Source organism: Neofelis nebulosa, chromosome 8 (genome assembly GCF_028018385.1).
Source record: "Neofelis nebulosa isolate mNeoNeb1 chromosome 8, mNeoNeb1.pri, whole genome shotgun sequence".
NCBI lineage: Eukaryota > Metazoa > Chordata > Mammalia > Carnivora > Felidae > Neofelis > Neofelis nebulosa.
This window is the reverse complement of record NC_080789.1, coordinates 70408013-70424076: the sequence shown is the minus strand read 5'-3', so window position 1 is coordinate 70424076 and position 16064 is coordinate 70408013. Positions and strand designations below refer to the sequence as shown.

At 36.6% G+C, this 16064-nt stretch overlaps 1 protein-coding gene across 4 annotated transcripts in view; it reads right to left on the bottom strand.

Annotated features, from left to right (window-relative positions):
- Positions 1 to 16064, bottom strand: part of NELL2 (neural EGFL like 2) — a 408634-nt gene that overhangs the window by 200847 nt on the left and 191723 nt on the right. For all 4 annotated transcript variants that reach the window (XM_058743047.1, XM_058743046.1, XM_058743049.1 and 1 more), the window contains 2 exons: positions 5270 to 5361; positions 1092 to 1194 (listed from right to left, as the gene is read on the bottom strand). In XM_058743047.1, the coding sequence (XP_058599030.1) occupies positions 1092 to 1194; positions 5270 to 5361 (195 nt within the window). The remainder of the gene's footprint in view (positions 1 to 1091; positions 1195 to 5269; positions 5362 to 16064) is intronic.

Here is a 16064-nt window from a genome sequence, read left to right as displayed (position 1 = left end):
TATGATATTCAATAGGTGAGATGTATTCAAATGCATTTTTGACAACAATATTTTCAACTTATGGGGTTACAGACACATAGTCACATCAGAAATCAAGGAAGACATGTACAGAAAGACACATATAATCTTGCTACTGGTAAGGATCTTAAAGAACTGCACATCATCAATCTTTTAGTTTAATTTTTGAATCTACAATAAAATACCAAGTTTTAGAACTTAGCATAGAATATTAAGTTAGTGATGGGAAACTCACTGCCTCCTGAGGCAACCCACTGCATGTATGAATAGATCAAATTTTACTTTTTTCTTTATAGTTAACTGAAAATCTAAGCCCTTTCTACTTATTGGTCCTAGGCTTATCACCACAGAAGCAACACAGAATGAGCAATGCATGTCTGATGGCCTCACACTTTTGAGGAGCATAGGTGTCCATGAGTGGGATGCCTGGGTGGCTCAGTTGGTTAAGCGTCTAACTCTTGATTTTGGCTCAGGTCATGATCTCACAGTTCGTGAGTTTGAGCCCTGTGTCGGACTCTGCACTGAACAGTCCAAAGCCTGCTTGGGATTCTGTCTCTCCCTTTCTCTCTGCCCCTCCCCTGCTTACACCTGTATACTCACTTTCTATCTCAAAATAAACACCTTTAAAAAATTATGCAAAGTCAATTACAAAAATAAACAAAAGAGAAAGAGTAAACCAAAAAAAAAAAAAAACAACCAACTGAAAAACAAAAAGAAAAAAGAGAAAGAAAGGAAAAAGAAGACTAATAAAATATCTCAGCCCTGTTGTGTCAATTTCTCCAGCAGCGTCACGCTGACTCAGAACCAGCACACAGAGAGAAATTCAAAGACCCAGAACCTGAGATAGGTATAAGACACATAGCAAAGATGTATGGAAACACCTTGATTTTAATTCAATAATCATAATAAATATTCTGTGACTATCTACTATCTACTAAATTGGGAAATAATTTAAGGAAATACTGTTATTCTTTGGAAATAACTTGCTTATAAAAATTTTTATTTCATGTCGGTTAAACTTGATTCCAACAATGACTCATGCTCATGGATCTTACTTTACAAACATGTCTTACCTTTACAAACTTTGCAACAGCTATGAGACAAGGTAATCTGATGAGACTCTGGACAATCCAAAGCAGGACAGCCTGAACTTTCAACCAGCTTCATGGTTTGGTCCTATTAGACACAGAGAACAAATGCTTGAAACTTCTGGATTAGGACTTACTAAGAAGTTCCCAGGTCCAGCATCTTAGAGGACTCTGCTTACACAGGGGTAAAATTTTCCTCCTGACAACTTTGCACAGGCCACAGGCTCACTCACAAATTAACATTAAATCATAATTGGAAATCCTTTAAAATGGATAAGCAGCTCTTGGAATAGGAGCATACTACATTGCAGCCACATAAACAATTTGTCAAACATCTAGGGAATCCTGAAAAATTCTTTTAGTTTTACAACACATTTGCACATCCAGATGACAACTGTGGTACAAATACAGCTTAAATTAGATCAGAAGCTCACTGTGAAAAATAAATAAATCAATAAGTAAAAACTGAGCCATTTCAATATCCTCTTTCAAAGTTTTCCAAACTGTTATGAAGAGATTCTCACAGGCGATTTTGGTATAGAGAAAAAGAAGGCAGAATTTGGTTGGCTTCTGTAGTGTCAACCTCCTATCTCTTAAGAACAAAGAGATATAGTCATCAACTATAGCAGCATATAAGTAATAAAATAACTGTTGGAACTTGTAGGCTTCCATTTTAATACTGTTCAAAAGCTTAGTTAGATTTTTAGATGTCATTTCTAGTAAGTATTACTCTTACAGAAGAAGTACTCATTTCAACATCTCCTCTTCCTGTAGTATCTATAAAAAAGAGATTATAATGATTTGAAAATGATCCTATTAAGAAAATGGCCAGACCATACAACCCTGTAATTCTACTTCTGGGTTTTTTTCCTCAAAAAAACCCAAAAACACTAATTCAAAAAGACATATGCACCCTGATGCTTACGCAGCATTATTTACAATAGTCAAAGTATGGAAGCAACATAAGTCTACATTGATAGATGAATGGATAAAGAAGATGTGAGACAGACAGACAATGGAATATTACTTAGCCATAAAAAAGAATGAAATCTTGCCATTCATGACAACATGGTCGGACCTAGAGAATATGGTGCTAAGTGAAACGTCAGACAGAAAAGACAAATACCATATGATTTCACTCACATGTGGAACCTAAAAACAAAATAAACAAAAACAGAAATAGACTAATACAGAAAACAAACTGGTGGTTGCTAGAACAGAGGGGGTCAGGGGATGGGCAAAATAGTTAAATGAGATTAAGAGGTACAAATTTCTAGTTATAACATAAATAAGTCGCATTGGGTGAAAAATACAGCATAAGGAATACAGTCAATAATATTATAAGAACATTGTATGGGGACAGATGATAACTACACTTATCGTGGTGAACATTTCATAGTGTATATAATTGTCAAATCACTATGTTACATACCTAAAACTAATATGATAATACATGTCAACTACACTTACAAAGAAGAGAAAGTAGTAGGAGACATGCACACAGAGGTGTTAAATGCTAGTCTTCCTTTGGTTTGACAATAATGTCCACCTCGGGAATCTTATTTTCAGAACCATAATGTTTTCTGGGATTAACTATTAAAGTCATAGACGCCCAGGACATACTTTCAAGGCCACAAAACTGAAAATACAGGAACAATCAAGGACTAACCTTGACAGCCCAGAAAACAAAAGCTTGAGAGAGCTGTCAATTATGTAAAGGTATAAATACAGAAACTACAGGGCCCAAAGGGAGAAGAAACAATGGAAGTTCTTAGTGTAAAGAGTTTAGTCAAGGACTACAGAAATTTATGATAATCTGGTACAGCTGTGCTGTACAATCAATAGCCACTAGCTACATGGAGCTCTTGAATACTGTAAACATAAAATACAAGATTTGAAGGATTAGTATGACAAAATAATGTGCAGTACTTCATTAATAATTTTGATTACATATTAAATGCTAATATTTTGGATATATGGGGTTAAATATAGAAAAATTCGCCTAATAAAAATGATTATTTGTGGCTTATATATTTCTATTGGACAGCACATTAGAGGGTAGGAAATGATGCCTTTTGTTTGAGTAAGTAAAAGGTAACATTTAGGGTGCATGGGTGGCTCAGTCGGTTAAGTGCGACTTTGGCTCAGGTCATGATCTCACGGTTTGTGGGTTTGAGCCCCACATCGGGCTCTGTGCTGACAGCTCAGAGCCTGGAGCCTGCTTCAGATTCTGTGTCTCCCTCTCTCTCTGCCCCTCCCCTGCTCTCACTCTGTCTCTATCAAAAATGAATAAATGTTAAAAAAAAATTTTTTTAAAGGTAACATTTGTCCATTCACTCAGTATTTACTTTCAGAATATAGGCAATTCCTTCTTACCAAAGGGATTAAGACTTCTCAATAACCCAATTTAAATGAAATCATTTTATAGCTATCTTAAAATCAAATTGGCAACAATTTCAGTAACTTTCTAATCCATAATTATCAGTATTATAAAACACAGTGATCAGATGAAAAGAATACACACACACGCACGCACACACATTGAGAAGTTTCAAATGCCTCAAGATTTTTAAATTTAGAGCTGATGTTTCAAAGTTAGAATTTACCAGTAGAAACCAGCTGAGAAACGTTTTCTACTTTCCTTGAAGTAACTTTTCTCCAATTCCCTTTTCTTTATTTGGAATTACTAGATCTCACTCTAAGTCTTCCAATCCTTGTATTTATAGTGGGACCTACTTCACTCAAAACAGTGTTGGGTGTAGGGATGCTAACAGGGGAAAATCCATCTTAAAATACAGGATTGGGGTGCCTGGGTGGCTCAGTCGGTTAAGTGTCTGACTCGACATCGGCTCATGTCATGATCTCACAGTTAGTGGGTTGAAGCCCAACGTCGGGCTCTGCACTGGCAGCATGGAGCATGTTTGGGATTCTCTCTCTCTCTCTCTCTCTCTCTCTGCCCCTTCTCTGTTCTCTCTCTCTTTCTCTCCCTCTCTCTCTCTCTCCCTCTCTCTCAAAATAAATAAATAAACTTAAAAAATTAAAAAAAAAAAAAGACATACAGGATCAGTACATCATGTTAATGTCCATATACCTTAGCTCCCTTGTCTTTAAGATGGGGACCTATGCACTACAGGAAAGCCAGCTTAAAGCCAAAAGAAGTGGCTAAAGTACATTATAATGGGAATGAAGAAATCAGACCTCTCATTCTGGAAATCAAATCTGTCACAGTCTTGCCTCTTTTATGTTTCCTCCTTGCTTATCTCAGAGGACTTCTAACCTAAGATGCATGAAGTAGATAGCTGGCTTCTTTCAATTTATCTTGGCAAAATTCTTAGGATTTTCCTTTCCCTAACACTGAATAATCATATACATGCTCACAGTTTATCAGTGGTGCCAACAGCATCTTCATTTTCTAGATAATCTGTGCATACTAAATCACCCCCAAAAAACATGTACAGGAAGCATTTAAAGAAAAAAATTAAGGATCAAATGTAAAGGGAACCCTAAGGCAGATACCGTATATGCAGTTTCCTTCAGCTGGAATATCACTTGAAATATAACCTTATGTCAAGAAATATAACATTATAAAAAAGCAAAAATGAAAAGTTTTATGAAACCCTATTTACTTTTTCAGATAGTAGGTCAAGCAGCAGTGATAAAAAGAATGACATTTGCTTCAGAAGCATACTTAAGACCATGGCAGTAAATTTATAAAGAAATCCCCTTCTAATCACTTAAAATATTCTTACCAAAGGGATTAAGAACATTATCAGTCTTATCTGCATCCAAAGCTAATTTTAATTAGGTAATTTTTATGATTTTCCACTCAACTAAGTGATATTTGCCACATGGGTCAAAAACCATGAGTGACAACAGGCTGAATCTAACTTTATCTACATTTTCTTCACAGGAGGGAGTTTGAATTTGGAAAAATAAGACAACTTCATAAAACGTTAATTGGACAAAACAGCATTTTTTGTTTACTGGGGAAATTATTTTACAGGCATTCATTTATATGTTTGCAAAAATAATGAGAATTTCTATTTGAATTATAATTATTATCTTAATTTTTTTCTTTGCCTTAGAGGTTTTCAAGATATTACAAGGGTGAGGTTCTACAGAAATATTCACTGAGTTTACATAATAAAGAGGAGTTTCCTTACCTTACATTCATAGAGAACACACACTCCAGAAGAGGAATAAACTGTATTTCTTTCTCCTTCAAAGTAGGTCCGTCCTTGAAACTGGCATATCGCTTTGGAATAAAAAATACATATATATTTATTTTTAATTTTTCTTTTGGAAAAATAGTTGGGAGGTGTTCATATCATATTTCACATGGTCTTAAGGCTTTTCAAAGTGGCTGAATGATCATAAACCTAAATTCAATCTAAACATAAGGCATATGTAGGATCCAGTTATTGTTATGTCCATTAAGTTCAGAGAGTAAAATAAGGAACAAAAATATAAGGACAATGACAAGTCAGAAGTAGACTCTGAAAACACGAGAGTTGACTCATGCCTGCTAGATGATGTTCCACTTAGGGGATATCAAGCAGGTGCTTGAAGCAGCTACAAATCATGGCAAAATACAAATATGAGAAAAGTGCATTTTTTATATACCATCACAGAATTCTAAAATAAAATTTTAAAGGCAGCTATTTTAACTTCTGCACATACATTAAGTTTTATATTTTATTGGTTAGCACTATTTAATTTGTAAATGTATGTAGGTTAGGGCACCCTACTTAGGATGCTGAAAAATCTTAATCTAGGTCTGCTTTGTTTCCATCACAGTTAGCTAAAATGTTACTAGAACTTCAGATTCAATAGGAAAAAATTTGTAATTAGTGAAAATACATAGAAATTACCAAATTTTTGAGACTTCCAAAATACTTTCAATTCATATAAACATTTCGTCAACAGAAATTGCTTGTTTTGAAATGAAGGTTTCCTACCAGTTATGTTAATTCATCACCTAGAGACAGCTACCCTGGAGCTAATGAAACCAAACTTTCAGAATCCCCCTGTGGCTTAAACCCCTTTATCAGACTCTGAACTAACTTTTGTTTTTGCAATTATATATTGTTTTTCTTTTCTTTTCTTTTTTCTTTTTTGACAGGGCACTCGATACTGTGGATGCTATGGAGCTCCATAAATTCTAGAAAAAGACCAGTGGAATGGACCATCTGATAAGAAAAGACTCCAGCAGTTTGTTGACCTTGTTTATTAAATCCAATTTTTAATTTTAACTATACAGACTTTACAAAACGGATGTGTACATTTTCTTTTAATTCCTTTGCGTGAATTTGAAGAGTCTCTCTTCGTAATTCACATATCCCTATAACCTTTAAAAGTATCAAGTTATTTTAGCACTTTGCTTTAATAAATATGATTTTTGCATCATTATTGTAAAAGAGTATCAAGTTGCCTATAATAATTGGTAACAAAGAAATTAGATAAATTTTATTAATATTAAATATATACATGGTTGTACAAATACTCATTTAAAATGTAAAGCAACCTACATCCTTAGTGAAAACTTAACCAATTATTTAGAAGCTGCACATTTAATGGAAAGCATTTGTGTTGTTAAAATGCTATCTTCAACTGATCCCCTTACTCAGCTTTTATTAACAAATTTCACTACATAATATATACCACCAGTGAATTGATTTTGAATTTTTGGAGCATGCTAGAAAAGAATATAACTTACTTGCATAAATTATGTGACTTAAAGGCTGGCTAAAGCTTGCACACTTATGAAAATTCAAAAGGAAACTAGAGAGGTGTCAGTTGTATACTATCTGTCATATTATGAATTAAAATAGCATGTGCATTTACTTACAGAACCTAATTGACTATAAGATATATCTGTTCAACATACAATTTTTAACTGTGCTTTTTTTCTTATGAGATCCAGTAGCCTCAAAACACCAAGTTCTGACCTAGTGTGTGTGCAATGATACTTAATAAGTACCACGTTTTGTAAGATCACGAGAAAAAAATAAAGCCTCCTTACTTCTATTAAGTACTTGCCATTTGAAGGTTTCTAAGCCTATTTTATTATATGACTTGATAACTGCAGCCTATTCAAGTCCAAGGGTATGTTGGGAAAAAAAAATGATATTCCAAGTCTTAGAACAGAAGGGAAAGGAAACTGTAAAAAACACAAGGGTAAGTTCTCCGTATACAAAGTCTTATGACAATTTAATATTCATGTAGAGCAAATGCAGCTTCTGTTGTTAACTCTTAATTCAAAAGACTCAAATAGGCACCTTGTGGGACAATAGGGCACCAAATGGAGCCTGGCAAAGGGAGAAAGCCCAATAATGAATGAGATCACAATTGCTTCATTTCCTTTTGAGCAACGAGCACAAACAGGGTGAACTTGGCTTAGGGAGAACCCAAAGTGAGTGATTTTTGCCTTCTTTATTGATCAGTTGCTGTGGCCTTACCTAGTAAGGCCATCACGGTATATATATATATTCCCCGGAAATATATATTCTTTAGCGGAAAAATGTTAAGAAACTTAGAAATTTTATAATCTTTCCTAAAACTACTTCAAGGAATCCTGGAAAGGCCATGAGGAAGTCTCTGGGACTTAGGAATAAGTTGAAGGAGTAAAAGTCATATTAATTTATTAATACATTTAACAGATATGTACTGAGCTCTTAGTGTATGCCAGGCAGTCTGCTAGGTAACTAAAACTCAGAGAGGAATGAGACATGATGCATGCCCTTACTATTCAGTAGGGCAGACAGACTCATCCACAGCTAACTATAATAAAAGACAAATTGAAGTCCTATAATTGAGAAATTCACAAGTTATATGTAAACACAGGAGACTGAGTGGTGAACTTCTGCAAGAGGACAAAAGGAAACAAATGGGCTGGTGAAGGACTCAAGACTGGCAATAGTGGGAAGTTATCACCACCATAGGGCTAAGGAACAAGGGCAGGGACTGGGTTTTACTGGAGCCTAGTCTGGGTCAGCATTATGGGGGAGAGATGCCTAGAGGGAACCATAATCAAGAGAGACACAGCTATTGCCAGAAATGCTGCCTCGTGCAGGGAAGGAACAGGGAAGAAATGTAGCCAACTCTCTCTCCTCCTGCCCTCTAATTTCCTGCCAGTGCATCCCATTGGCAAAGCCTATCCAAAGCCTATTGGCAAGGATACCAAGGCAATGCAGCAGGCTCCTGGGGCACAGAGTAGGGCAGGGAAGGAGAGGGAATGGAAGTGGGATAATGAGGCACCCGGGAATGACCAGCAACCAGCACACGTGGCTATCATATTAATTCACTTCCAACCATGAAGAGGTCTCATTTACAAGGGTAGCTTGCTTAGAAAAGCATGAGAGAGTGGAACAGAGAGCAAATAAATTTGAAGAGAAAAATAGAGACATTTAAAAAAAATGCAGATCCACTTTAAGGAAAAATGAGGTAGCTTCTCAAAATGAGGTTCACAGGCAAGCAGAAGGCAAGATGAAGGAACTAAGTAAGCTCTGGAGAAATCAAGTGTCAAAAGAGAGGTGGGAAAGCAGATGAGGGCTATGCCTGAATTTTGACCAAGGCCAGCCCCTGCAAGCATTAGAGACCATAATCACTGTGGCTACCACAATACTGTAAAAAAAAAAAAAAAAAAAAAAAAAAAGAAAAGAAAAGAAAAAAGAAAACATTTCTAGAATTCCTAACTGAACTGTATCTGGCTGCTTACTCTTCCCCAATAGAGTATGAAGTAATAGAAACCACTTCCATAAAACAACAAAGGAATGATCATTTTGCTGCATTGATTTCTTTAATTCAATTGCATTCACGTGTTCAAATCAGAGACTTCATTCTTTCCTGGCTTTGGGGTGTGTGTGTGTATACACATATAGCATTAAGGTTCTTGTGACATAACCCTGGATTCTTACGTTCCGAATTATTTACAAGGCTTCAAGTAGAATTTTATCAATAAGGCTACATTTTTCAAATATCTATGCTAAGTGCTTTATTGTGTATATTACATGCATATTTTTAAGATCAGAAGTTTGGAGGAAGATGGATATTCATTCATTCATATAGGCCTATCACCTTGCAGACTAAGAAGCTAGGCCCCCATGAAAATACTGCAACTACTCTTAAGTTATTAATATTAACCAATTTCAAATGCATATTTCCTGTGACCCTCGTATATGCTGCTGTTTGCATAACTCCAAGGGGACAGCATTCATATCATGGCTTATGTGAATTATGTCACCCAGAATTATCCCACGCACTGCCTATTCAGCCATAGGTGGGGACATTAATTAGAACTTGGGGAAAGTCAAGAGAATGATATAACAAATGGTACACATGTTTTACCAAGACTATATTAAACATTACTAATTACATAATTACTAGCACTGTACTTATGAGAGAATCTGCCAAAGTAATTAAAGTGAATTATTTTCACTTCATTTTCCCCCCATTTTAACAATTAAAAAGAAACGGGAAGACAAGAACTAGTACAGATGCAAATTTGAAAGTCATTAGTTGCAAAAAGTGAACACAAGTTTTATAGCACAGATTGAGAAATGGATAAGTGAAAGAAGCCAATAAAACTCTAAAAGTCCTAAGTCACACATTAAAATCCTGATTGACTGGTCATTAATGCAGAGAGAAAATGCAGATCCCTCTAATGAGATTAAAATCAACTCCTGCCAACCTCTGTAGAAAAAATGATCCAAATTTACCTAAAATATATTTTAGAATAGGGGCACCTGGGTGGCTCAGTTGGTTAAGCGTCCGATTTCAGCTCAGGTCATGATCTCGCAGTTTCTGACTTCGAGCCCCACGTTGGGCTCTGTGCTGATGGCTCAGAGCCTGAAGCCTGCTTCAGACTCTGTGTGTTCTCTCTCTCTCTCTCTCTCTCTCTCTCTCTCTCTCTCTCTCTCTCTCTCTCTCTCTCCCCCTCCCCATTTGTGCTCTCTCTCTTTTTCAAAAATAAACAAAAAAATCTTAAAAATATTTTAGAATATAAAAACTGAAAGAATATATCATATTTCACTTCTAAATATTTCCTTGCTCACTATTTATTTAGCTTTTCCTTTTTGTTACTAGATTGACATATAGGAGTCTACTTTAAAATTCCCAGTTGGTATCAACACCTTTAAAAATGATCCAATACAAAATAAAAGTTACAAAAAAAAATTAAAAAACAAAATAAAACAAAACAAAAAGGGGCACCTGTGTGGCTCAGTCGGTTGAGCATCTGACTTGGGCTCAGGTCATGATCTCACGGTCCGTGAGTTCGAGCCCCACGTCGGGCTCTGTGCTGACAGCTTAGAGCCTGGAGCCTGTTTCAGATTCTGTGTCTCCCTCTGTCTCTGACCCTCCCCCATTCATGCTCTGTCTCTCTCTGTCTCAAAAATAAATAAACATTAAAAAAAATAAAAGTAAAAAAAAACAAAATAAAAGTTACAGATACCAAGAAGAAAACCAGCATAATTCACTTAGATGAGAAATGAGACTTCTGATTTCTTTTTTTTTTTTTAATTTTTTTTTTTTTTTATTTATTTTTGGGACAGAGAGAGGCAGAGCATGAACGGGGGAGGGGCAGAGAGAGAGGGAGACACAGAATCGGAAACAGGCTCCAGGCTCCGAGCCATCAGCCCAGAGCCTGACGCGGGGCTCGAACTCACGGACCGCGAGATCGTGACCTGGCTGAAGTCGGACGCTTAACCGACTGCGCCACCCAGGCGCCCCAAGACTTCTGATTTCTTTAAACTTCTCTTTGAAAACACCAGGTATCAGTGGTCTTTGGATTGCTTAAGCTGTCTATTCAGGGCAGAGTTGTATAAAGTAGTGGTTTTTATAAGGTTTTCTTTGAAATCTTGATCTCCTCTGGGAGGACTCTGAAACATCCCATGTACAATGCCAGTTATCTATTCTGGGCCAACATGATAGTTATTTGTTGGTGATATACAAATCAAAGCTGCTGGATGAGAAAATATCTCATTAACTATAATTATGTATGTTTGTATTTTTACTATAGCTATTTAAAAAGAATGTACAATAAATGCATTCACGAGGCAGGCTAAGGTTCTATGGAGTCAAGCAAAAATAAAATGTAAAAGTGTTTCAGTATTCTTCAAAGACTCCAATCAGCCATGCTGCATTTCCCCAGCCCACAATCTTCTTTTTGTAATCTGGACTCACTTGGAGTCCTTTCTTAACAATAGGGTTGTAATGAAAGTCTTGAGCACTGACTGCTAAAATTAATTTTTCCCTCTTCTACAATGCTTAAATCTCTATTAGAGCACTGAACACACTTTTCCTTTTCTGTTCTAGTTAGTTACACACTTTTTTTTAATCTTTCCTACATGAGGACAGGGACAGTGTCTTATTTGTCTTTGGATCTTATTCAGCACCCGGCACTGGCCTTGCATAATAAACTCTACGGGTTTGTTGAATTTCTTGGTAAGTTCTCTTCCAGCTTACTGTTTGATGAAAAGCCTGAAAACAAGTGCATTGGACCTCTTTGATCTTCACACTTCTCTTTACATTTGGCCTTATCCTTTGATTTTGCCTCTTTCTCATATTCTATAAATCGAGTCTCACAGAAGTATTTTGCCCTTTTTGTGAAATGGCAGCTTGCTTTCCACTGCAACGGAGCTGAAGCGTCTGAAAGGAGAGCAGCTCTGCCTACCAGCCAATGAAAGAACAGCTGGCTCCTGCCAGAGCAGTAACTTATTAACGTGAAGAATACCAGGTAACATGTATGACCAAAGTCAGCGTGGACACTTTGATGACAGAACTTCTCCTTCCTCTCCATAAAGCCAATTTTTAGGAGCCAATGCTATTTAAGATGATCAGAATTTCAGAGGGTTTAAATAATTCACAAATTCATTAATTATACATGATTGCTTCCTTTAACTAAATCTCATTAATTGTTTGGGAATTTAGTTGTTTGCAAAACTAATATTAGAGTTTAGGAAATGAGATCCTGAGAGTAGTCGTGCAACCCTCCTGTCCCGTTTTATATATATCATGTCCTTGGGCTTCTAAAGGATCAGAGAGCGTTTCTCCTAGGGGGCCTTAATTTAGGTCAGTAGCCTATTCTTCCAAAAAGAGAACGACCCTGAAACACCATAAATCTAGCAGTAGTGAGGGGTTAGGAGGCAAAGGATAAAAATAACTACCAGAATAGAACAAAAGCAAAAATTCTAGCACCCTGTCCAAATCAGCCTTTGGGTTACAGGGCTATATACTGGGAAAACAAGAATGGGATATTTGAAGATAATAGAAAAAGGCCAAGTGGATAGTTGGAAGGAAGGAGTCAGTGCTTTTTTCTCTAATTTAATTTTACCAATTTAAATTGCAAGTGACATATATTCTGAACTTCATTTCATTTAGGTAGCCTTACTCTTGATCCTGGCTTAAATACCATACAAGGGAGTCTTTTAAAAAGACACTGTAATCAATTCATTTAGTCTTCTGGGGATAAGAAAAATAAATGTAATGAGCAGAGGTAAAACTTGGAGAAAAATATAGAATTTGCATCAGTACACGCAAACTGTGAAAATGACAGCATGCATACACATGAGGCAACAGGTTTTATCACTTTGCAAAGAAAACATAATGTAAACTATAATAAGGAAAAGTTCACACATTGTCACTTTCAAAGCCAGGACTAGAATTCATCTGACAGTCCTTCTGTGTATCTTTCCTTACCACCAAACATCCAGTGAACTCAGTCAAAACTTGAACACCTAATCTTTGGTTTAACTTTCGGAAAACATTTTTCCAGATGACTGACACCTTTGAGGTACATGTTGTTTCAATATTATAGTGAGGAGATGTTGAACATAAATGCTTTGTGTGTTGTAAAGCAGGACCCTTTTCATATAAACCACACATCTGTGCTCAATTAAGAGATTACGAGTAAAGACCCTGAAACAGGGATTGTGCAGTCTTAACCTCTTGTGTACACACAAAACAAAGAGGCAAAGTGTTGAGGGGGGTAGCTCTTTAAGGAGGACATATTTTAAATAGTTTTTTTTTTTTTTAACGTTTATTTATTTTTGAGACAGAGAGAGACAGAGCATGAACAGGGGAGGGTCAGAGAGAGGGAGACACAGACTCTGAAACAGGCTCCAGGCTCTGAGCTGTCAGCACAGAGCCCGACGCGGGGCTCAAACTCACGGACCGCGAGATCATGAACTGAGCCGAAGTCGGCTGCTTAACCGACTGAGCCACCCAGGCGCCCCAAGGAGGACATATTTTAAACGCAGTTTTCTGAGAGGTGTATTAATAACTCCTTCCATAATGTGAAGAATATGAGCCAAGGGAATAGGAGAAACTTAAGGTTAAAGGGAGCCAACTCCATGTACCAGAAATGCAGAAGAGGCAGCACAATGAGGAAGAAGGAGGGAGTAGAGGAAGCAGCAGAGGACACAAACATTTAAAAGTATACTTGAGATGGAGCAGGAGAAAGGAAAGCAGAAAGCAACAAAATGCTAAACTAGAGAAACAAAATATTTTCAGAAAGAGTTTTGTAGCAAGAAAGGCAACACCTGGTGGAAAGGAGGATTTATGGTAACCTACTGTCCGCCAAGGGCTGTACTAGGCAGATGCCTTCCTGTCTCCCAGCCGCATTTAGCCAAGGATGGGAAACAGATGAGCACAGGCACAAGTAACTCCATGCAACTCTGAGGTAGTGTGGGAACAGAAAGGGAGAACAACGTCTTATAAGAGCATAACTGGAAATGCTTCTCAGTGGAGAAGCATGCAAAAATCAGCACTGAAATGTTTTAATATGATTTAAGTCAGGGTAAGAGTACTCATGATACATTCAGAGAATAAAATAGAATAATAATCATAATAATATACTTAGTATCCAGATCCTAATGGACATCTACTCAGGATACCTATATAAGCTGGAACTGATTTATTATAAATTGATTTTATAACCAATTTATATGCTCCGAACCTGCTAGGCCAACAGTTCTCAACTGTGGATGCATATTAAAATCACTTGAAGAACATTAAAACTCTATGCCCCAGCTGCATGCCAGACCAATTACAAAGAATCTCTAAGTATAGGACCTGGCCTCTTTATTTTATCTTTTTTAATGTTTATTTATTTTTGACAGAGACAGAGACAGAGACAGAATGCGAGTGGGTTAGGGGCAGAGAGAGAGGGAGATACAGAAGCAGAAGCAGGCTCCAGGCTCTGAGCTGTCAGCACAGAGCCCGACACAGGGCTCAAACTCACGAGCTGTGAGATCATGACCTGAGCCGAAGTCGGACGCTCAACTGACTGAGCCACCAAGGTGCCCCGAGGCCTCTTTATTTTTAAAAGCTGTCCAGACACAGCTAAGCTTGAAAACTATTTTGCTATGCAGACAAAAACAACAACAACAACAACCAAAAAAAAAAAAAAACTCGGAAAGAGAATAATACAATTAATATTCAAATAGGACAGTCACACAGATATTCAGTAGAAACCTTTTTACCCTATGTTATTTGGATAGTTATTTGGTCCATCGTTTGAAAGAAATCAGTTAACGTGAGAAGTCACAGACAACAATACATACGTACCCTAAACATTGTAATTTAAAACACAAACCCAAGGTTTTGAAGTACAACATATTTCTTTAGTATAGATTCTTTGATTGTGCTTCATTGCATACTTGGTTATATAAATAAAACAGGACTACCTATAATTTCTAATTTTTTTAAGTGGACTAAGATCCTTGCCAAGCAATCTAAAGAGGGATCATTCTAATCCTATTCCACAATATTTTACAGTTGTCTTACTGACATCTAATTGAAGAGTCTATTTTTCAGTAGTTTGAGTTTAGCAGCTTTTTTCAAAGCACTCAACTCAATTTTTATTTAAAGAAAACATTTATTTTCACATTCATATTTCACTGATTTATATATTATATATTACTTACAGCAATTCAATAATATTACAATTGCAAGACAAATACAACTGACATAAACAGGTTTGGTAACACCTACCTCTTCATTAGCATGAGAATCATGTTTGGGAGCATAAGTGTACAGACTTAACCCCAAGTTCAGTTGATTTGTTTCTTTCAACAAAGCCAGTGGAAATTGTGGATGAGTGCTTCTCACTTCATCTGGAGATCCTATTTAAGTGAAGATCCTGATTGGGTAATTCTGGGGTAGGGGCTGAGATTCTGCGCGTGTAACCTGTCTCCAGGTGATACAGATGCAGCTGGTCCAGTGATCACAGTTTGAGCAGCAAAATTGTAGATCACTATTAACCCTGCTTGCATATAAGAATCACCTAAGAAGATTATTGAAAACACCAACGTGTGGAACCCAGACTAATTAAATCAGAATCTCTAGGAGAGTGGCCTGGGCATCAGTGGTTTTTAAGAGGATCCAGGTGATTCCAATGTATGATCAGGGTTGCGAATCACTGTGTAGATTAACCCAACTAGTCAATTCAGTGGGATTTCAATTCAAATCTCCATCTTGGACAACATCAGAGAGTGACTCACAGTATGTTACTATAAGAATCTGGCCCAAACTATTTTATTCTTACACTATAATTAAGGATAACATCAGAAACCTACAGCTCTATTTCCAGTGGTTTTTCTTAACTTCTAAATAATTTACTTATGTTTATAACTTCAAAAAAAAGTAATAAAAGTCATGGAAGCGGAGGACAAGGGAGAGGACGAAGAAAAGGGTGGGAAGGACAGAGGCTGAAAGGGAGACAGAATTCAAGTACACTGTAAGACTCGAGATGGAGCCTAATTAAATACAGCTGTGCTTGTATTTTGGGACAGAATATTTGTTGAAATACATTTTCCTATTTTCAGACAATTTTCCTCATTTAGGAGGCTAATTAAGTAAAATTTTCTACAGCTATGCTAAATGAAACATGGAGGTTAAAATGTTAACTACATTAAGTCTGGAAATAAGAATTAAATTACCCCCAAACTTAAAACACTT